Below are 23,754 nucleotides of genomic sequence, written 5' to 3' on the forward strand. Positions count from 1 at the left end.
TTTGGCATTGAATGTTTGTTTATTTATTTACTTACTACATTCATATCCCGCCCTTCTCACCCCGAAGGGGACTCAGAGCGGCTTACAAGTTATATGTACATACAATATATTATATTACTAGCTGTGCCCAGCCACGCGTTGCTGTGGCGTTGTCTGGTGGTGTTGGTGAGAAATTGTTGAGGCAGTGGTGGTATTGAATGTCTGTTGTATGGTAGTCTTTATGTTTAGTATGCACACTGAAGTGGATTATATGGCAGTGTGGAGTCAAGATAATCCAGTTCAAAGCAGATAATATAAGATTCTAAATGGGTTATATAGCTGTGTAGAAGGGCCTTGAGTCTACACTGCCATATAATCCAGTTCAAATCTGATAATCTGTAGAAGAGGCCTAAGTGAGGCCTAACTGTGCCTGTCCTCTGGGCTGAGTAGGTTGCTAGGAGACCAAGTGGGCGGAGCTTAGCCTTCTAACTGGCAGCAATTGGATAAAAACTATTATTCCTCTCTCTCTAATTAGGACTTTATTTTTCTTTTCTTTTTGTTGTATCAACCTAGATCCGTGAATGATGGGTTGTGTTGTCAAATTTCGAGGTTGGGGGGGCCTGTAGTTTTGTTGTTTTGTCCGCTGCCCTGATGCCATCACTCTTTTATATATATAGATTAGAATAGCACAATATTATACATTATATATTGCTATATTGTACTATTCCGCTATACTGTAATATTATTATTAATATTACATGTAATATATAATATACAATTAATATTCTTACATTGTATTATTAGTATTACAGTATATTATATTATATATTATTATTATCAATATTATATGTATATACAATATACTATATGGGTTGTTGTATGTTTTCCGGGCTGTATGGCCATGTTCCAGAAGTATTCTCTCCTGACGTTTCGCCCACATCTATGGCAGGCATCCTCAGAGGTTGTAAGGTACGGAGAAACTATTATATTATATTATTAGGATAGTATAATATTAGTATTATATAGGACTATATTGTTTGCCTTTTTATTTGTTGTAAGCCACCCCGATTCCCCACTGGGGAGATAGGGTAGGATAGAAATAAAAAGTTTCATTCATTCATCCTGGGTGTTGGTAGTTCCCTGCTCAAGGCCATGCAAAACTACAACTCCCACCATCCCATAGCACTGAACTATGGCAGTTTAAAGTGGTGACGAAGAAAATCAGTTCTAGTGTAGATCAGGCCTGGGCAAACTTGGGCCCTCCAGCTGTTTTGGACTTAAACTCCCACAATTCATAATAGCCTAAAAACAGTGGTTCTCAACCTGGGGTCCTCAGATGTTTTTGGCCTTCAACTCCCAGAAATCCTAACAGCTGGTAAGCTGGCTGGGATTTCTGGGAGTTGTAATAATAATAATAATAATAATTTTATTTTTGTACCCCGCCACCATCTCCCCAGAGGGACTCGGGGCGGCTTACAGATATAAAACCAACATACAATAATATCAAATACAAAAACACACAAATAAATTTAAAAGGCATTAAAATCACAATCAATTATAAAACACTTGAGAAACACAGCAATAAAAACATAAAATGAGCTGGGCAAAGTGCACTGAGTGGAACTTGTAAACAAGAAGGAAGTTAAGGTGCTACAAGGTCATGGGAAGAGCCTTGGACTGGGGTGAACACTGAGGCTATGTCAAGGAGTTAACCAAGAGGTACAACAGGTCAGAAGGACCCGCTAGTACCAGGGTTTAGTATACTTCTTCAAAGGCCTGTTTGAAGAGCCAGGTTTTCAGGCTCTTCCTGAACACTTCCAAGGTGGCAGCTTGCCTAATTTCCCTGGGGAGCGCGTTCCAGAGTCGAGGGGCCGCCACGGAGAAGGCCCTCTCTCTCGTCCCCACCAACCGCACTTGTGACAGGCGGAAGCGAGAGGAGGGCCTCCCCCGATGAACAAAACACGTGTGGACCCCAGGTTGAGAACCACTGTAAAACTGCTCATCATGGGCAGTTGCTCATCTCTTCCTGTTACAAACTATGGCTGAGTAGTTCTTGTGTTAAAAGACTTTCTCCCCATTTCTGTCTTCATCATGGGGTGGGAAGCTGGCTGGCCCCAGCTGTTGTTGACCTACATCTGCACCAGAAACTATGCTGACTAGGGCTAACAGTAGCTGGAGAACCACAACATTTCCATCTTTGCATTACATTGTACCAAGGAAGAATTATTTGGGTCTTTTTTTTTTTTTAGACAGAGGGGTGGTGACCTGTCTATTGTTTGGGATGCTGTGAGTTTTCGAGCTGTAGGAGCTCCTGGTGGTGCAACGGATTAAACCGCTGAGCTGCTGAACTAGCTGACCGAAAGGTCGGAAGTTCGAATCCGGGAAGCAGGGTGAGCTCTGGCTGTTAGCCCCAGCTTCTGCTAACCTAGCAGTTCAAAAACATGCAAATGTGAGTAGATCACTAGGTACCACTTCTGCAGGATGATAACGGCGCTCCATGCAGTCATGCTGGCCACATGACCTAGGAGGCGTCTATGGACAATTCCAGCTCTTTGGCTTAGAAATGGAGATGAGCACCAACCCCCAGATTCGGACACGACTAGACTTAATGTCAGGGGAAAACCTTTACTTAGGGCCATGTTCCAGAAGCATTCTCTCCTGACGTTTCGCCCATATCTATGGCAAGCATCCTCAGAGGTTGTGAGGTCTGCCAGTGAGATTTATATACCTGTGGAATGTCCAGGGTGAGAGAAAGAAGTCCTGTCTGCTTGAGGCACCTGTGAATGTTGCAATTGGTCACTCTGATTAGCATTTAATATCTATGTTTGTTTAACTTGAATTCTGCTCTTCCAAGGTGACTATATATTTTTTGTTTTTTGTTTTTTTGCCTAATTACACTAGTAAAATTGGAGGGAATGTTTCATCTGCTTTGCTTTTTTTCTTCCAAATAAGGGAAATCCTCATAGGCATTTCAAAGGAAGATGAATCACAACAAGAAGCAGTAACAAAAGAGGGAAGTCTGCCACCAAATTCCAACACTTCCGGGTTCCTTTGGATCCTTGAGTGGCAATGGAGTGAGAAACAGGCTCCTTTCCGCTTGCCCCGCATATGGTGGCTTTTGAAATAGCTACCGGAAGTGAGAAGTGTAACCATTGTTTTCCTGATCTCTAGGGAGGGCTGAGGAGTGGAGGAAAACCCATTCCGGTTTCGGCGTTGCGTCAGCGTGAGTTACTCACAGGGCGTGCGTCAGACGTAGTGACGTTGAGGAAGCCGCGGAAGGAAGGAAGGCGGGGCTTGGAAGTTCTGGTTGCTGCTTGTGTGGCTCTCGCGTCAGACGAGGGGGCGGGGCTTGGCCGGTTTCGGCCCCGCCCACTTTCGCTGCTTGAAGGGAAGGAGAGAGAGACTTCGTTGGAAGAAAGGAAGGAAGAAAGAGAGGAAAGCGGCGGCTGTGCTAGTTCTGCCTCGGGATGGGCCTGATCTTCGCGAAGCTGTGGAGCCTTTTCTGTAACCAGGGTGAGTGGCGTGGGAAGGAAGAAGGGGAGGATTCCTGAGGGGATTCCCTGCTTGGGTGGATTCCCAGGGATCCTGCCCAAGAGGAAGAGATCCCTTTCCCAGCAAGGAGGATTTGTTTCCACAGAACTGCGGCAAAGTGAAGCCTTGGGAAGATTATTATGTTTGTTATTATTTATACCCTTGAAAGAGACAAACAATGTTAACCAGGGCCAGCTAACACCTCCCAACAAAGGATTCCCCCCAGGCAGGAAACAGCTAGGATTTGAAGCTGCAAGGCTATTCAGTGCTAATCAAGCTGGTCAATTGCAACATTCACACTTGCCTCAAACAGACAAGAGTTCTTTTTTTCGCCCACCCTGGACATTCCGCACATATATAAACCCCACTTGCCTAGTTTCCAACAGACTTCACAACCGCTGAGGATGCCTGCCATAGATGTGGGCAAAACATCAGGAGAGAATGCTTCTGGAACATGGCCATACAGCCCAGAAAACTCATAGCAACCCATTTCAAAAAGCTTTCTAACAGAATTTAACATAGAAAATAAATAGTTAAAACTATTAAATCATTAAAATATATTGAAATATTGTTGTCGCACTTATGATCATATTTGTTATATTATTCTATTCTATTATACAGGTTGTCCCAAACATACAAACTTTGAAATAGAATTAAACCTAGTATTAAAAATGATTATTTAAAGCAGTCAAATCTTTCAAAAATGCATTAAATATTATTGTCACAATTATTAGCATGTTTGTTGTATTATTATATTATATGTATTTATTTATCACATTTATATCCCGCCTTTCCCAAGACTCAAGGCGGCCTTACATCAGGCAGCAATGTGGTACCATACTCATATCAAATGAACAGTTACCGTTAAAAACCTATAATTAAAACATGAATTATTAAAAACTTCAATTACAATGTCAATTAAAACCACGCCGTCTAAAACAGGCCAGGGCCGTTCAATTTGTCAATCACATTATTTCATAGTTACATATTGCACTGCTCCAGTTACTTGTTAAAAGCTTGGTTCCAAAGCCATGTTTTAAGTTTTTTTTCCTGAAGGTCAGGAGAGAGGAAGCAGATCTGATCTCACTGGGGAGATCATAGTTGTGGGGCCACTATTGAGAAGGCCCTGACTCTTGTCCCCACCGATTGCGTCTGTGAAGAAGGTGAGACCAAGAGCAGGGCCTCCCCAGATGATCTTCATCTCTAAGGTGGTTCATAGAGGAAGATATGTTCGGACAAGTAAGCTGGGCTGGAACTTTTTAGGGCTTTATAGGCTAAAGCCAGCACTTTGAATTGTGCTCGGTAGCTGACTGGCAGCCAGTGGAGCTGGTGTAACAGGGGAGTTGTGTGCTCCCTGTAACATGCTCTGGTGAGAAGTCCGGCAGCCGCCCGTTGGACCATTTGAAGCTTCCAAACAGGCTTTAAAGGCAACCCCACGTTGAGCGCGTTGCAGAAATCTAGTCGAAATGTAACCAGAGCATGGACTACCGTGGCCAAGTCTGACTTACCAAGATACAGGCACAACTGGCCCACAAGTTTAATTGTGCAAAAGCTCCCCTGGCCGCCACTGTTACCTGGGGTTCCAGGCTCAGCGATGAGTCCAAGATCACTCCCAAGTTGCAAACCTTATATGTCCCAAAAACATATAAACCTTGAAATAGAATTAAATGTATGACTATTAAATACAAATAGGTAAAACCATTAAATCATTCAAACATATATTAAAATTAAAAACTGTTAAAACATAGCACCCAATCCCGCAATCATCATCCATGCTGCTTTGTTTATGTCGATTCCATAAATGTATATTGCACGGTGGTTCCCCGATGTATATTGCTACTCCTCGAATGCCTGGTTCCACAAACAGGTCTTGACTTATTTTCCTGAAGAGCAGGAGGGAGGAGACTGATCTAATATCACTGGGGAGGGAGTTCCACAGTCAAGGGGCCACCACTGAGAAGGCCCTGTCTGTCGGCCTCACCAGTCGCGTCTGCAAAGGAGGTGGGACTGAGAGCAGGGCCTCTCTGGCTCGAGCATTATATTATATTATACTATAAGGATGAGAAGGAGGCACCATAATGTGGTCAGTATAGACCCCAGGCCTGGGCAAACTTCAGCCCTCCAGATGTTTTGGACTTCAACTGCGTGTCCCAAAAACATATAAATCTTTAAATAGAATTAAACATAGAAATATAGAAAATAATAGGTAAAACCATTGAATTGTTTAAAATACAGGGTGTTTGAAAAAGAACTCCCTAGTTTTGAGTATAAATACATTAAAATTAGGGAGTTCTTTTTCAAACACCCTGTATTATTGTCACAATTATAATTTTTGTTGTATTATTATTTATATGGTATTATATTAGGTTTCCCAAAAACATATAATCCTTGAAATAGAATTGAACATAGGAGTATTAAAAATAAATATTTAAAACCATAAAATCATTAAATATATATTAAAGTATTACTATCATCAATATTATCATATTGTTATATTATTTTATTATTATAATAAACTGGGTGTTCTAAAAGTCACCATACATAGGGGAAAATAACAAACCTTTTATATTTATATGTATTTACTTTATTTACTTTGTTTTATATCCCACCCTCTCTCCCTCGTAGAGGGACACAAAGTGACTAACTTGATGCTGTTCAAACATAAGACAATATCAACTCAAAATACATTGCAATCACATATACAAAAATTAGAACGACAATACATGGTAAAACAATATTAAAACCCAACAATATTTATATGTGTGTGTATAAAGAGGTGGCCAACATGTAGATAATATTTTGTAAATAAAGGTACATTTCGCTTCAATTTCCCATTTTCCCTATCTATGGCAACCTTTGGAACACCTTTTGCATTTATTATTATGAATATTATTAAAGAGAACATGTCACCTCCAAGAGTTTTGTGGCTGAATGGGGCTTGGAATTGGAGTTTGTCCATTCCTGTGTTTGCTGGAGTCTAGTAGATATTTGGTAAGATTGTTGATGTGCCAACGTGCGTAGTAAGAATTTTGGAGTGCAGGCAGTCCCGAGTAACAAACATATGACTTATAAGGTAAAGGTTTCCCCTGAAGTTAAGTCCAGTCGTGTCCGGCTCTGGGGGCTGGTGCTCATCTCCATTTCTAAGCCGAAGAGCCAGCGTTGTCCGTAGACACCTCCAAGGTCATGTGGCCGGCATGACTGCATGGAACGCCGGATGTGCATTAGAAGCTTTTTAAAAAAAAGATAAGCAAAATTGTGGGATACTCTGAAATAGGACCATAGTTTGCATGATTCTGTGTAGGCGTAAACCATATCACAGGGTGAGACCAATGAAGAGATGGGTGCTCTGCATGACTGCATGGAGCGCTGTTACAAACTAGGGTGAGACAAGGAAATGAGAGGAAATCTACCCCTAGGAAAGGAAATTTACTCCTGTAAGAGTTATCATGGTAAAAAAAGTGTCTCCATGAAGCTTTATAACCAATTCTTGTTTCCACGACAACACAAAATTTCCCAAAATCCAATTATCACAGGGACAGAAAGTGAAGTGAAATCTTCTGAACGGGCACAGACAGCAAAACAAACATTACAGGGGCGTTAAGCCTTCCTTATACTATCCAAAACTTACAAAATGCATATATTTTTGGCTGGAGTTATCCTTTAAAATGTACCTGTTCTAACTTGCAAATTCAACTTAAAAACAAACCTACAGAACCTATCTTGTTCATAACCTGGGGACTGCCTATATTTAATATGGCATCTGATCGCTCAGTATCTTAACCTGAATTTCTGGGCTATTGTAATGGATTTATTGATTATTTAAACATTTCATCTGCAAAAGATATATCTTTCCTCTTAAATATTTTGAAAAGAAGGAAAAATGGGGTGGGGATTTAAAGAAAATGGTAAAAGTACAATCCTAATTTGTTGTGTGCCTTCAAATATCTAACTCATGGCAACCCTAAGATCAACTCACCATGCAGTTTTCTTGGTGAGCTTCATTCAGAGAGAGTTTGTCTCTTCCTTCCTCAGAACTTGAGAGAATGTGATTTACCCGTTGGCTTTCCCTGGCCAAACTGGAATTCAGACCCCGGTCTCCTAGAATCCTTGACCATCACCTCATGTTGGTTTTGCAATACTAGTTGCCAATAATAAAAGTTGTGTGCCTTCAAGCTGTTTCTGATGTATTGATCCTCAAGACAAGCCATGAGGGTTTCTTGGCAAGATTTACCTTTTGCCTTCCTCTGAGGTCCCTTCTACACAGCTGTATAAAATCAGATTATCTACGGTACTTTGAACTGGATTATATGGCACTGTAGACTCAGATAATTCAGTTCAAAGAAGATAATGTGGATTATCTGTCTTGATATTCTGGATTATATGGCAGTTTAGAAGGGCCCTGAGTTCCAGAGAGTGTGACTTGCCCAAGGTCCTGAAATGGGTTTCTTTGGTTGAGCAGGGATTCAAACCCTGATGTTGGAGTTAAAGTACAACACTCATAGTTATATACCATTGGCTCTAGAATTTTTTATCGTGTCAGAAGCAACTTGAGAACATGCTGCAAGTCACTTCTGGTGTGAGAGAATTGGCTCTAGAATGATAAGGAGGGATGTTTAATTGATGAGCTTGAAAAGGAGCCAACAGGTGGTAAGTTGAGAAAGGATGCTGAACTTCTGCTGGTGCCTTGATACAAGAGAAGGGATCTGTTGCTAGTACCTTTATTAGCTTGGCTGGAGAGACAGAATAGAGCTGGCAGAGAGCATAAGATGGGAAAAGAGAGGTTCAAAGGAGCATCATAGAATTGGGTGGGGCTGCAAGAGCTATCTAATCCTACCCATTGATGATTCAAGAATCCTGTGCTGAATCAGCCCTGAGAGATGGCAATCTAACCTCAATTTAAATACAGTAGAGTCTCACTTATAAATGGGCCGGCAGAATGTTGGGCAAAAATTTTGGATAATAAGGACAGATTAAGGAAAAGCCTATTAAACATCAAATTACATTATGATTTTACAAATTAAGCACCAAAACATGTTTTGCAACAAGTTTTCCACTTATTTGGGAGTTTGGCTGCACTTGAGTTGTTGTTGGGCGTGTTGGCCCACTGTGCGTTGCTGCCTAGAGAAACAGCTGTGGATCCGGGCAGGAGGCAGACTGCGTCGGATAATACAGAACGATGGATAAGCGAAGATTAGATAAGCGAGACTCTACTGTACCTCCAAATAAGAAGAATCTATGAAGTCCATTGATATGGGAGTACAGAGCAGTATCTTTCAATAATTGGGTGGTAATGAACCAAACTGATTGTGATGAAGTTAGCTCAAATTATATTTTAGGTGGGAGAGGGCATCACTTAAAGGAGTGTTGGTGAGTACTTTCAAAACAGGGAAGGTATTTCTATATTAGTCTTGTCAAGAAATACAATATTTAAAGGCAAAGAATGGGGCTTTGATAAAGTGTTTCTCTAAGCATCAGTAAGGTTCTTCTATCGCTATTTTCATTTTTCTAAAGTTCTTTCCGAAAGGGTATATACAGATAACTTGATTCTGAATGCCAATATCTAGTATATTGTATTTATAAATATGTGATTTGTGAACAGGTGACTTTTCTTCCCTATCCATGTTTGCAAGGCTCATGTCCTTTTTTCATTTCTAAAAATCTTTTGCTGTAAAGCAAACATATCAGTGTTCAAGATGTTGTGCATGGCTGCTCTAAGATAGCTTAGCCATATTGAAACTTAGGTAATGTTTCACACAGTACCCAACTTGCAAGCCTGCTTTTGTTCTTCATTAATCTAAAGAAATTCCTCAGATAAAGTCCCTCAGGTTTACAATACATGAAAAATGCTGTGCAAAGGTGCTTGAGTGCACTCTTTTCATAATGGCATATCTGTTAACCCTTTGTCAAAGATAATCACATTCCCAATATTATTTTGACGCTCTTGCCAGAGGAACTTCCAGGGGTATACAATATTTTGATGAACATCTTTGTGCTAATTTGTGAGATCCTTGAGTTAGAGGGCATGAACGTGACAACTGCTATTATGCTAGATCTGTTTAGTAGACGATATGTGTGGGAAAATTGTCCTAAAGAAGTTGCCAGACCCAGATGAGTGATTCTAATGCAGGAGCTCTTGCCTGAGATGACTTCTTGTGGAAGAGCTATTGTGTTTGGATTTGCCAATGCCCAGAAGCATTTCAACAGAATTCGTATGCAGGCATAGTGTGAGACTCAACCCTGTGACTGTGACAAAGCCAATGTCTGTTTCTGGTCATTTGTTGTGCAGAGCGTAAAGGTAGTGGGAAGTGTGATGATGTGTCAAAAAAGGTGAAATGGTATGTCAGGAATCATTGGCTTTGAAGTGTTCGTTCAAGGGGGGGGGGTGCATTTTGCATTAAGCTGACAAAAATTTGAAAGAGGTTTAGTAGGGGAAAGGGGAAAGCTACTCTGCTTAATAATTACCTAAACTTGTTATTTATATGACTCATGATCTGTTGCCATTCAGTAGCATTCAGGGACCTAGGCCCCCCCTATATATTTGCCTTTCTTAAGAGCTTCAAAGGAAAACGGCTTCATTGCTCTCAGTGCTGCTTTATTGAAAAACAGTTATAAAAGGAATGTATGCTTTTAAAAGATCAATGCGCTTTCTGCCCCCGCTCTTATCTATGTCTATATTTCGACCTCATTTTTGTGGGTGGAGGAGGATATTTGTGGTTTGGAGTATAAGAACTGGAGAGAAAATCTAGGGTAGACCAGAAAAAAACTTTGGAAAAGAAAATCGGAGTTTTTATTACCTTGTAATATAAGGAAGGCCTAAATTCCTCTGATCTTGGGTCCCTTCCACAAGGCTGAATAAAATCCCACATATCTGCTTTGAACTGGAATATATGACAGTGTGGACTTAGATAACCTCATTCAAAACAGATATTGTGGGATTTTCTGCCTCGATATTCTGGGTTATATGACTGTGTGGAAGGGCTCTTGGAAATTAAACAGGGTCAGCCCAGGTTTGTACTTGGTTGGAAAACCGCTAATGAATACCAGGTGCTGTAGTCTATATTTCAGAGGAAGAACTGGCAAAACCACCTCTATGTATCACTGGATTAAAAAAACCCTATTGAATATATGGGTTTGCTACAAATCAGCTGGTGACTCAAATGTGTATAAACATAGTATAAAGGAAGAGATTAGCAATCTTATCAGAAATCTGTCAATGAAACTACTTCATTAACCAAAGCTGAGATGTATCATTGTGTTAGAATTGCAGTGATTACTGATGAGATCATGATGAACTGAGATGGGATGCTATTCACAACTATTAACTCTTATATATTTTGTAGAGCACAAAGTGATAATTGTGGGACTTGACAATGCTGGAAAGACCACCATTCTGTACCAGTTGTAAGTATTTTATTTGAAAAGTTCATTCTTGAGGATATGAATCAGACCATAAATTAATACTCAGGGGCAACATTTACAAAGTTTGGCAGAATAGCATATTTTTCTGTTTTGAACAAGTTGTCCTTAAATTCCCCAGTGTCATATTTCCTCATGCCCTGGAAACTTGCAACTGTGTTTTTAATGGGTTGGAAGCTTGTAATTGTGTTTTCCACAGAAGATTTCAGTTACACTGGCTTTAACCCTTTGCATTTAGAGTCACTGGTCTTTAATCTGTTACTGATAACCCAACTGTTTCCATTGGTGACGGGGGAATGCTTTCTTGTTGACCTATCCCATGTTGCTCACTTGATTTATCGTACATTGCTGATACACATAATATTCTTTCAAAGGATTATTTCATGATCTTTTGTGAATGCTAAGAATGGTTGTATAAAAGGTCATAAACAAGTAACTGACTGATATTCTTCAGAAAGATAGGTGCACTGTAGCAAAAAATCCTCATGTCAGAATTATGCTGGGATATTTTAAATAATTCTACTAATCCGTTTCATTTCTAATATTTTGTGTTGTGTTGTTTTAAGGGCGCATTATAAACTCAAGCTAATATCCCAGCAGTACGCAATTTATCACTAGATCCCTTCATAAAAGGACAATATACTGCGAAATTCTGAGAACAATATGAGAACTGTTTATAGCTTTCCAGTTGAAAGAGTACGCTCTTCTCTTGTCTATGTTCCTTATCTTTATGCAACTGAGTATCCTGATTTTCTTGGTGTCTCAATTGTTCAGATAATGGGAAACCTTCACAGGTATTACTTCCTATTGCAGTTCAGGCTTTTAGTATTTAGGGAACTCTAAACCTGAATGTATAAGATATAGTGGAGGAAGCAGAGCCCTTGGACTCATTTTCAGTTACCTCGGAATAATGTGGATGCTGAACTTCTAAACATTGATAGCAATTTCTCTGTGGACCTTTTACATAGTCATAATAATTGAGGCTCCATTTACACTGCCATATAATGCACTTTCCTAATGCTATCTAGCTGCTATACAATGCTTTTCAATGCAGTCGAACTGCATATGAATCTGCATTATATGACAGTATAGATGAGGCCTGAGATGGTATGTGCATTTCTCAGCTCATCCCATCTTTCCTGACCAGCTGAACACCCATATCTCTGAACATGTGGAAGACCTTGTTTTCTTTAAAAAGTGATAAGTATATTTTTAATTCATAGACGTGTTTTTCCCAATCTTATTGAACACTCTAATTGCCTCTTGCAAACCAGATGTTATTTTATGACAACACATTTTTATATTGAACCTTATTCCAGATCTTATTAAGCATACCACTTTCCCCCCTCTTTAGCCTCATGAATGAAGTGGTTCACACTTCTCCCACCATTGGAAGCAACGTTGAAGAAATAGTAGTAAAAAACACCCATTTCCTTATGTGGGATATCGGAGGGCAGGAATCGTTGCGGTCATCCTGGAATACATATTATTCAAATACAGAGGTATGTTGGCGTTCTTCCTGCTTCATGCAGAGGATGAGGACAGTGTTGGCAACTGCATAGGTTTCCTCATAAGGAGAATCTAGTACCAAGTTGCCACTTCAGCTTCCACAACCATGAGTGCTTAAAATGAAGTTCAAGAAAGAGATTGTTGAGAAGATAGTAGCAGAGAACAGCCTCAAAGGATTTTCAGTTCAAATTCTCTCACATTAAGCATTCTTGATACCCATTTCAGATAATTTGAATGGCAAAAATAATGGGAGAAGTAGTCTTCTACAGTGTTAAATGGAAAACAGTCTGAATATGGGTTCCATTTTTATTGCTGTTGTTATTTTATTTTCACAGTTTTCTGTGAAGGTTCAGAGGAATTTTCTTTAAAGCAAGTGTATCACTCTATAAAAGCACAAGTATTGTGGTGCCTTAAAAATGACTCCCATCCCTGTCTTTTGCTGCAAGAGACTACCACAGATGCTCCTCCAGAAGCTCATTCATTATATGTGATCCTGCCTGCATAGAAACAAGCTATTTCAGTTCTTTGTCCAATTGTTATTCTTTCCACAGTTCATTATCCTTGTAGTTGACAGCATTGATCGAGAGAGACTGTCCATCACAAAAGAAGAACTTTACAGAATGTTAGCTCATGAGGTAATTTGCATTATCCTTTGGTGTTCCACCTGTATTCAAGGAATGTAAAAGCTGGTTTGGATCCACAGTGTTGCATTAATGAAAAATATTCCGATTAGATCAGAGTTCTAATTGTTCAGATCAGAATCCTAATTATACTTCATCTTTTGTTGGGTTCACCAAGACTTAGAGAACAACTTTCTGCCTGTTTCTATGTAGTTTGAAATATATTCTGATAGTCACAGCTGAGTTATTTTTGAATGTTCTTTGGTGTTAACCATTATACAGTACATGTAAAGGCATGTGATGGGAATTGATGTTTCCCAAAAGAAAACAAAGATACAATCAATGCTTAAGCAGTTGGAAGGCTTGCAACCACTATAGCCTGAAACATTGCGTGTTTGTTCTAATGTTGTTTTAATAACAAAGATTATGTGATAGTTATTAAGAACTTGGTAACAATTGTTTTCTGTTTACATGTTACTTCCAGGACTTGCGGAAAGCTGCAGTTCTCATCTTTGCAAACAAGCAAGATATGAAAGGTTGTATGACAGCTGCTGAAATTTCCAAATACCTCACTCTTAGTTCCATAAAGGATCACCCATGGCACATTCAGTCTTGTTGTGCACTAACAGGAGAAGGGTAGGTATTAGTAATAGTAGCATAAGTCTGACTTCTAAAGAAACTAGCAACCTCAAGTTTATTTGTATGACACTTCTGTTCCTAATTTCAAAGATGCATTATTGATGTCAGCTTTTTGGATAAGGAGTTATGTTTTTAAAACTCAAAGACTGATGATGAAAGTTCAAGCTGTATTGTTTTATGTGTGGTACAACTATAATTAGCCCTTCACCTAAAATTTTATTACCACAAGGTAAAACCTAAAGGCATAGTATCTGTGAAACAGCATATTATAGATTTAGACTTCCATGTTCTATTGGCTGAAATCAATATACATAGAATATTTATCCACGACTGGATCTTAAGGGAACTTTTCCATTACAGATCAGGGATTTCCAAACTCTGTGTTGTGACATGTTAGTATGTTAGCTGCAGTGTGTAAGTGCGTTGCGCAAATGTAACAAGAAACCTCTGAATCTATGTAAAATAAGCAATAAATCATATATTTTAAAAAATATATACATGAAAGGTTTTCATGGGATATGTTGTGTCCCCATACGTTATATATTACAGTTTATATATGTGTCTGTATCTCTTATAAGAGCTTGGTTTAACCTCCAGTTTGCTAGTAAAACTGAATTGCTGTGTTGTGAAAATGATGACTGGATTACAGAAAAACATGAATCTAAAAATGTTCTGCTATACTAAATCTATTAGGTCTGGTATACAAAATTTCAGATGTCACTGGACTGTCTCCATGGCACAGACAGTGGTGAGGAATGTACAGAGTTGCAGTTCAAGAATGCCTGGAAAACCATGCACTTCCTCCCTCTAGGCTCATTGGTTCTCAGCCTGTGGATCCCCAGATGTTTTGGCCTTCAACTCCCAGAAATCCTAACAGCTGGTAAACTTGCTGGGAATGCTGGGAGTTGTAGGCCAAAACACCTGGGACCCACAGGTTGAGAACCACTGCTGTAGTTAAACATTTTTGCCAGTTGACACAGTCTATTGCCATGGAGTGGTGCCATGTTATGCTATGTACAGTTATTGAGATGGGTTTCTTCTTTTCTTTCTCTGCAGATTGTGTCAAGGTTTAGAATGGATGACTTCTCGAATTGGTGTAAGATAACTTCTGGAAAGAAATCGGTGCTTATCCTATGGATGAATTCCATTGTTGTACACTTGACTGCTGAGGGAGCAACATGTTTAAAACATTGGAAACCTCCACAAGCAACACTTGAATCAAGTGCAGCTTACAGAAACTCAGAAGTATTTACCTTAAAATGCACTAATATTGGATGGATGAACATAGGAACTTTTGGAAAGTTCTGACTACATAAGCTAAATGTCTGCCTTGTAACATTTTTATTGAGAAATTTCCTTCAGACTGCCTGCATTAATAGACTGCATCTACAGGAGATTTCCTTCCTTTTCTGTTTCCATGCGGTAACACATTCGCATTATACCCAAACTGGGCATTAAAATCAGCGTATTTTCAGATGATGAAATTTCAAATATTGTTACACTACCAGCATTCTTTAATATCAGAACAGTTATTTATTTGCTACCATTACCTTTCTGGGTTTATTTTTATTGTGTCCTTTCTGGTTGTATACATGTTATAACGTTTTTGCCTTGTCAAACAAATATCTTTTTTTTTAAGCAAAACATTTCATTTTACTGCTAAATGCTTTATACATTGGGTTCATCTGGAAAGGCAAATTATTTTGTGTGAAGTAACAGTGACATAGGCTTCATGTTAGCAAAGAGGATGAGTGGACAGCACTGTGTTTTAACAATGCAAGTTCAATTGGGAAAAACTGTTAAATAAGGATGAAGTTTTCCAAACAATGCTGAAAACATTATGTGGATATTGTGCTATTAACCAATGAGGTTCTACAATCTAATTCTAAATAACTTCAAAATGGAAGTCAGCCTTTTGAAGTGTGCATGTGTGTTATATAATATATACAAATGCTAAAAATAATTATTCCTTCATTGGAGAAATAACAGAGCCCAAAGTGATGAATATAACTGAGTTCTCATACATTTGCCCAACTTTTTTGATAAGAAAGCTTGCTGTTTTATATACACACACATATACCGGTATGTATGTGTACCCTTCCCTCATAAATCGGTCTCATTCATATACATCATATACAAAATGCCTTATTTTGCTTGCTACATTAAAGTGGCTTTTTTCCCCTGCCAAAATATTGCTGTAAATTTTTCAGTACTTTGTCAATAGTGTGTTTAAAACCAGCACATTGTCCATATATTATAACAATGGATTTTCTGTTTTAAAGCAGTGTTGGCAATATATGTGATCTGATACCCAGCATTACAAAGCTATTCTTAAAAGGAAGGTTTGTCTTCAGGACTTTTCTGAAGTGCCAAATAACTTTTAGGATATTACTGGCCACATATCAGTTCTCCTTTGTGACATAATTCATGCAAATATGTATTGCAAATGAATGTTCATGGTTTGATCCCCCCCCCCTTTAAAGGCGACATCTGAAGTGATGCAAATTCTTCACCTGCAGAATAGTGGAATTGGCACCCCTGTTCTTTAAAAGAACAGGGGTGCCAATTCCACTATTCTGCAGGTGAAGAATTTGCATCACTTCAGATGTCGCCTTTGGGGGTGGGGGTGGGTTATATGTTTTTTCTTGCCCTGCCATGTCTAAATAGTAGATGCTTTGTGTGATGGGATATATTTTCATGATTCATTTCTGTTTTGCTCTATCCCTGCCCAACATTGCATTTCATGGTAGGTTAAAATACCTTGTATCTGTAGGCTTCTTAGAAATGAGAACCAACATATGTGCGTTTAATCCCCAACTAACCACGGTGTGTCAGCTCCTTTTTATGCTTTTGACTGATGGCATCTCTTCTTGTACACTTAAATGCATGAAGCAACTGCATTTGTCTACATACTACAAGAAATGGAGGCATATGCTCATTTTAAATCTCAAATGATTAGCAACATGGAAATTTGCCCTATCTCAGATCAAACAACTTCATCCATTTAGCTCAGTATTGCCTGCTTTGACCAGTTGCATTTCTCTGAGGTGTCAGGCAGAGGTCTTTTTGTCACCTATCTGAATTTTTCCAATGGGAGATGCTGGGGTTTCACTTGAGACGATGCATGTTTTCTATTCTTCAGCTGTGACCCCACTCCAATTATATTCTGTCTAATCAAATGGATTTCAATGAACTTGGCAGATTCATTTTTTTCCTGCTAACTCATCACAATGTTTTAAAATGATTCCAAAAAACCCTTTAAAACTAGCTCTCAAAAGTAATTAGAAAATATTACTTCTTAAACCAATAAAATGACTTTGTTTCCATTCATTAGGTCATTCTTAAACTATAACTCCACTCTGCCCTTGTTTTTAAAAGGGGAAATGTATTACAGGTAAGAGGTTTTTTTTCTAAGCTCTGAGAGTTTGGGAGAAATCCATAGACACTAGTCTCTCAGTTCCTCATTTTAAAAAAAATCAATGTATAAGGTTGGTGCTAAATTACAAGGGAATGTTTTAGCTGGGACAGTATACGTGTGCCAATAAAATCATGTTCGCGGTGAAGTACCCTAAATACTCATGAATAAGTCTAGAAATTTTAATCGAAAAACTCAAAGCCCAAAACATTGGTCAACTTATCCATAGGTCAATGTGAATTGTACTTTTAATGCTTATCAAAAAAAGGAATAACCCCCATCTCTGAACAGAGTGGCAAAAGGCAAGAGCTTAGTTCATCCTAGAAAACCTAAAAGAAATGCCAACCATTTCTACTATGCTATAGTCCCTCTTGTGGTCTTTATGAATGCTTGGTCAAGGAAATGGCATTAGTGCTTTCCTCTCGCCACAGAATGGCCCTCAGCTTATCCATGGCTCATATCAAAACCCCTAATTTTGGCCTCCAAACCTTCCTTCGACTTATACGTGAGGTTGACATATACATGCCATATTTCCATTTGTTAGCAAATCTAAAAACCTTCACAGAGTAATTGCCATCAGTTATTCCTAAGAAGGCAAAAGCATTCAGAGTTTAAGACATAGTTCTTGCGATGCTACAAGAGCCCATTTCAACCAAGATAATATCGAAGTTTGACCACTCGTATGGTACTATGTTTTACCAGACTGTATACGGTACTTTTTTATATCAAATGATCCGCATGATATTGCCTTGTAATTATTTTGCTGAGGTGAATTAAAGTGCTAGGTTGTACAACCAAGACTTGATTTTCTTAAAAAGTGTTACAAAACTGGCTGAAGTGCAGTATTGGTTATGAAAAGGGGAAATAAATGATAGAGGGCTTGATGTATCAGTAAAAAAGGCTGGCAGGCATGTATATGCACTTGCACACTCTTACATGCATACAAACACACTCTGGATTGCAACCATGATTAGTATTTCTGTAATAAGTAATGAATATATACAGCTTGCATCTATTTCTTTAGTGAGCAACGTATAAGGCCAGCACTGAGGCACACCACATTTAGCAAAAATATTCGTATTTGGTATGGAAATATTAACTGTAAGAGAGGAAAGCAGGATATAATAATAATAATCCATTCTTTTTAATTTGAATATCAAAACTACATAAGATATTTCTTCCACTTACATATTCTGAAAAAGAAGGAAAGAATGGGTAAGAACTGAAAGAAAATGGCAAAAATACTAGGTGTCGTGTGCCTTCAAGTTGCTTATAGTCACTGTGAGCTGAACCCACCATGGCATTGTCTTTTCAAGATTTGTTCAGAGGGAGTTTGTCATTGTCTTCCTTGGAGGCTGAGGCCCCATCTACATTGCCATATAAAATCCAGATTACGTGCTTTGAACTAAATTACATGAGTCTACACTACCATATAATCAAGTTTAAAGCAGATAGTCTGGATTTTATATGACAGCGTAGAAGGGGCCTGAGAAAACATGATTTCCAGGGTTATCCAGTGAGTTTCTCTAGCCAAACAGAGATTCAAACCCCAGTCTTCTAGAATCTATATCTTTTGAAAAGTGCCAATAAGTACATTGCCCCAGCTGATGTCACTGTACATGACAATCAACAGCTTCAATATAGGTAGCATAGATAGTTGTATGCAAGGAGTTTGTTGTTTGTCTTGACTGTCCTTTGGTTAATGAAGGATCGTGAATATAGCTTGGATGAAATTTTATTTAATGAAAAGTATGGAATTCAATTTATCTTCAAATGTTATAATTTGTATACAACATCAATACCTTATATCTTACACCAGCCTTAGGAAAAGAAAAAAAAATCTGCATTACAATTGGATAAATTCAAGCCACAGAATAATAATAACAATAATACTTTATTTATATCCCACCACCTCTCTCCAAGGGGACTCGCAAGCCATGACCCTGAGTTTGCGAGACCTCAGCAGGATTGTTAATAATGATGTTTTGGAAGTCTCTCACCATAAGTGGAAGCTGATTTGATACAACAGCCTTTCAGGAAGGAAGTCCCACCAGTGTTTTAAATGACAATGTCTATCAGCTCCAACCACCATGGCCATGGATCAATTGTGATGGTGTCGTTTAAAACATCTATTAACCCAATTTGGGAATTTGTTGAGGTAGATCCATTCAGTCAGGAACATTCTGTATGCTGCCCATTTGCTATATCTAAGCAACTGCTTCTACAACTACAATTGTATGTATTCATTTCTTTTTTGGTGCTCATATGGGAAGAAAGCTAAATTTTGTTGTCTTCCAACCACCTAAAAATGTTGATGAAAGAAATCAAGAAAACTTTCAGCAACATATCCCCAAACCTCAGAGTCCTCAAAGAAAATTAGAAACCAATGTTGTATAACGATAATGGTAGGATGCATTAGATAATGTGAAATGTGCCTTGTGGCTATAGCGTAATGGCTTTTGTTGACATCTGGAATTTCTTGCCAAGCTGGTTTTGAGAACATAAATATGCTTCCATACAACCAGCTTTTTCTGCTATACCGGATGTTTCTGGAGGTTTCTTAGCTTGTAATATTAAAACTTGTCTTTATGATATCAAACCCTATTGAATCTGGTCTTCCTTGTGGGTAGTGGTTTACTATTTTACAGTATTGGCAACAGTAGGAAGGTCATAAGAAAGGGTGAATCCAACTGTCCTCAAGGTGTCCTGACTACTTCAGCCATATCTTCTGTGCTATGTATTAAAAATGCTGTTAAGCTTGTTGTCATTTAGTATAATTTGATTAGACATTGCTATGATGACATCCTGTTTTCAATATAAGTATAGGGTTACATATGACTGATCCAGGAAATGGGAGGATCCTGGGAATAGAAGCTAGAGCCGAAGAAGACATGCCCAGAATAATGGCACCAAATACAATCTTGGACCTCCAGGACAACTCTGGTAACTTCTGGTGGATACATACCCTACATTTACCTGGAGGATTTAGGAAATTCCTAGAAAGGACATATTTAGTTGCATATGGGTAAGTAACCCCCACCCCCATAAGTATAGGGATCATACTGTACTTTGCTATCAGTTGAAATGTATTGACCATAACCCTATGATCCCTTTAAAAAAACATGATGTCAAAGGCCATATAATATATGTAATAGTTGCATGCCCAAACAGTCACATTCCTGGCTTTGGGACACATAGTGGAAACCAATGCTCAATTGAATCCATGAAACAAGGAGGCTGTAATTAGAATATCAGATGAGAAGCTGCTGAAGCACTGATCAGAGAAATGAAATGTCAGTGAAATTGAAACAGTCAAACCTGGAGGCACATTTCCGAATAATTTCTGGATATTTACAAATCGACAATTTTCTGAAGAACATCTTAACAAAATCTCTCTATCTGTACTGTGAAATGTGAAACAAAATTATCACAATATCACAAGCTAGGGCTTAATTCCTAAGGGAAGGGCTTCAGGTCAAAAATTTCAAGCTGAAATTGTACATATATCCTTTGGAAACCCTGCTAATTTAATTTGATGAATTAATAGTCTATAGTGAATCAATAGTGGAAGATCAGGGAGTGTAGGAAGGCTTGCCTGCCGAATATATTTATAGTAGGTATGGCCAAACCATAGGGACCATTTTTCCAACTCTAGGGAGCCACAATGGGCTACATCTTCCTTCACAACTGGAAAGGCTTGTTAAGTCTGATTTCTGATTCTACATCTTGTTCCAAAGGACAATTACTACTATATACAAAACTATCTTCATATCTTACGTCAATTTAAGATTTGGCATGAGGAATAAAACCCACCCGCAACATACACTTTGAAAAAATAGTTTTGAAATGTTAAAACATGGAAAATATGCTTTATTTTAGTTTGTGTGTGTGTGTGTGTGTGTGTGTGTGTGTGTCAGGAGCGACTTGAGAAACTGCAAGTCACTTCTGGTGTGAGAGAATTGGCCGTCTGCAAGGACGTTGCCCAGGGGACGCCCGGATGTTTTGATGTTTTACCATCCTTGCGGGAGGCTTCTCCCATGTGCCTGCATGGGAAACTGGAGCTGACAGAGGGAGCTCATCCACACTCTCCCCAGATTTGAACCGGCAACCTTCAGGTCAGCAACCCAACTTTCAGATCAGCAGTCCTGACAGTACAAGGCTTTAACCCATTGCGCCCTCGGGGACTTCTTAATTTAGTTTAATATTTAATTATATCTCAAATTTCTCATACCATGAGACTCAAGGTGATCTAGAAAGGTATAGTAATTTAGTACCACTTTTGAAAAAGACTGGTGTGAAGGCTAGGTATTAGCTATGATATGAACAGTGAAGATCCCCAATGCAAGACCTGGAAGAAAGATCCTGAGAGCAGATGTGTTGTATCACAACAAAGTACTATCTAGACCAGTATTCTGTTTCCTTAGTGGGCAATCAGAAATTTACACAAATCTCCCATCAAATAGGACAGGATAATAGCATCTCCTTCTGACCATTCTGGAATTGGCATCCTGAAGTGTGCTGCCTTCAGCAACTATTAGTATTATTTTGATCTTTCATCTTAGTGTGTCTGGAAGACCCATAGAGGGCTGTCTCTTTCAATAATCAAAAGAGAGCTTATTTTTGAAGTTCAAAGGGAATATCTCACATTTGTAATAACATGTGAAGAGGTATTTGCTATTTGTGTAGTTGTAAACAAACAGGTAATTTGGCTCTGTTGAACCAAATACTGTAACCTTCAATTTCTGCTGCAAGAAATGTTCACCACTAATATAATTTTAAGCTGGAATTCTTTATCATGGTCTACATTATTAAAATTAATGAGTGCATAGTTATGTAGTAGAGGCACTTAAACAGCTGTGCTAATTATGTATGCAAGAAATGTCCATAATTCCTTGTGATATCATTTTTTGCATGCAGAAGTAAATCCCTGGTATTGAATCAAAGAATATTAGCATAGAAAGAGGTCAGCAGGGTTATCTCGTCCAATCCCCTACAATGAAGGAATAGCCAATTTCAGCTATCCTACATTTGGAGTTCTTTATTTGAGCCGGGGTGGTGCAGTGGGTTAAACCCTTGTGCTGGCTGAACTGCTGACCTGAAGGTTGTGTTGCTGACCTGAAGGCTGCCAGTTCAAATCCACAAGACGGGTTGAGCTCCTGCTTGTGGGGCCATAAGAGAAGCCTCCCAGCAGGATGTAACACATCTGGACATTCCCTGGGCAATGTTTCTGTAGATAACCAATTCTCTCACACCAGAAGCAACTTACAGTATGTTCTCAAGTTGCTTCTGACACAATTTTAAAAAATGGAACTTTCACTTTTGTGGGTTTCATTTCATATGTTTAATTAAAACCATTATCTCTAGAAATTTCTAGGCCCTCCAGTACAAACTCTCTTTGATCATGGTGAAGGACATAGAGATTTCTAGAGAAAACACCTCTAGGGTCCCAGCTATACTGCCATATAATGCAGTTTCAAACTGCATTATATGGCAATGTATATGGGGCCTCGGTCATACAATACAGATCTATGGTCAGTTTCCAGTGGAAGGTGATTGTAGAGTTTTGCTGGAAGACCTAGAAAATACTAGAAAGATGTGAAGAAGAAGAAGAAGAAGAAGAAGAAGAAGAAGAAGAAGAGGAGGAGGAGGAGGAGGAGGAGGAGGAGGAGGAGGAGGAGGAGGAGGAGGAGGAGGAGGAGGAGAAGGAGGAGGAGGAGGAGGAGGAGGAGGAGGAGGAGGAGGAGGAGGAGGAGGAGGAGGAGGAAGAAGAAGAAGAAGAAGAAGAAGAAGAAGAAGAAGAAGAAGAAGAAGAAGAAGAAGAAATATTTGAAGTCTGTCATGTGCCTCTAACCCAGTGGTTCCCAATCTTTGGGCTTCCAGGTGTTTTGGACTTCCGCTCCCAGAAATTCCAGCCAGCTTACCAGATGTTAGGAACTGTGGGACTTGAAGCCCAAAACACCTGGAGGTTGGGAACCACTGCTCCTACCCCAGCAAAGGTGGAGTTAAAGACCTCCAAAAAAGTAGATTCCATCACTCTCCAATGCAGAGTATTCTACTATCAAACCATTCTTAAAGTAAACAACTTCCTAATTTTTTGGAGGAATCTCTTTTCCTTTAACTTGAATCCGTTGGTTTATGTTCTAGGCTCTGGAGCTGCGGAAAACAAGCTTGCTCTATCTTCTAACATTTCCTTATAGGTTTCGAATCCAGTGTTATTACCATGTTTTCCTTCGGCACTGATCTTTGTTTGTAGTCCAGAGATATTGTGAAGATGAAAATCCATGCAGTTTAAATATATTCTGAATGGGCCATCCTTCTTGCAGGTTTTATAATCTGCTACTTCAGCTATGATCTCTAGGTGGCACTGAAGGACTTAGTTATGCAAAGATAGGTCTCTGCCACAAATATCAGGTGTATTAAAATCCTTCATCTTCACTGAAGAATGACAAAATGCCAGCAGGCAAGATTGTAATTTAAAAGGTGCTGGGAAAAGGAGAACAGAATTTTGGAATGCCCGTTTTAGTGGTCTTAATTCCACATAACTGGGTCTTGGCAGTCTTTAATTCACATTGCTGCCAAAAATTGAAGCTGACTTGATGACAAATAACAAAAGTAACAAACCCCTGGGTTTGTCACTTCTTTCTG

At 39.0% G+C, this 23,754-nt stretch overlaps 1 protein-coding gene across 1 annotated transcript; it reads left to right on the top strand.

The window, feature by feature from the left end:
* The first annotated feature begins 993 nt into the window (after nucleotides 1-993).
* arl5b (ADP ribosylation factor like GTPase 5B) lies at nucleotides 994-17,907 on the top strand. The gene is made up of 6 exons (XM_062983839.1): nucleotides 994-3,492; nucleotides 10,851-10,911; nucleotides 12,281-12,428; nucleotides 12,987-13,070; nucleotides 13,540-13,691; nucleotides 14,751-17,907. Exons 1-6 carry the CDS (start codon nucleotides 3,447-3,449, stop codon nucleotides 14,797-14,799), a joined length of 540 nt encoding a protein of 179 aa, XP_062839909.1. The 5' UTR covers nucleotides 994-3,446; the 3' UTR covers nucleotides 14,800-17,907.
* The last annotated feature ends 5,847 nt before the right edge of the window (nucleotides 17,908-23,754 follow it).

Source organism: Anolis carolinensis, chromosome 6 (genome assembly GCF_035594765.1).
Source record: "Anolis carolinensis isolate JA03-04 chromosome 6, rAnoCar3.1.pri, whole genome shotgun sequence".
Taxonomy (NCBI): domain Eukaryota; kingdom Metazoa; phylum Chordata; class Lepidosauria; order Squamata; family Dactyloidae; genus Anolis; species Anolis carolinensis.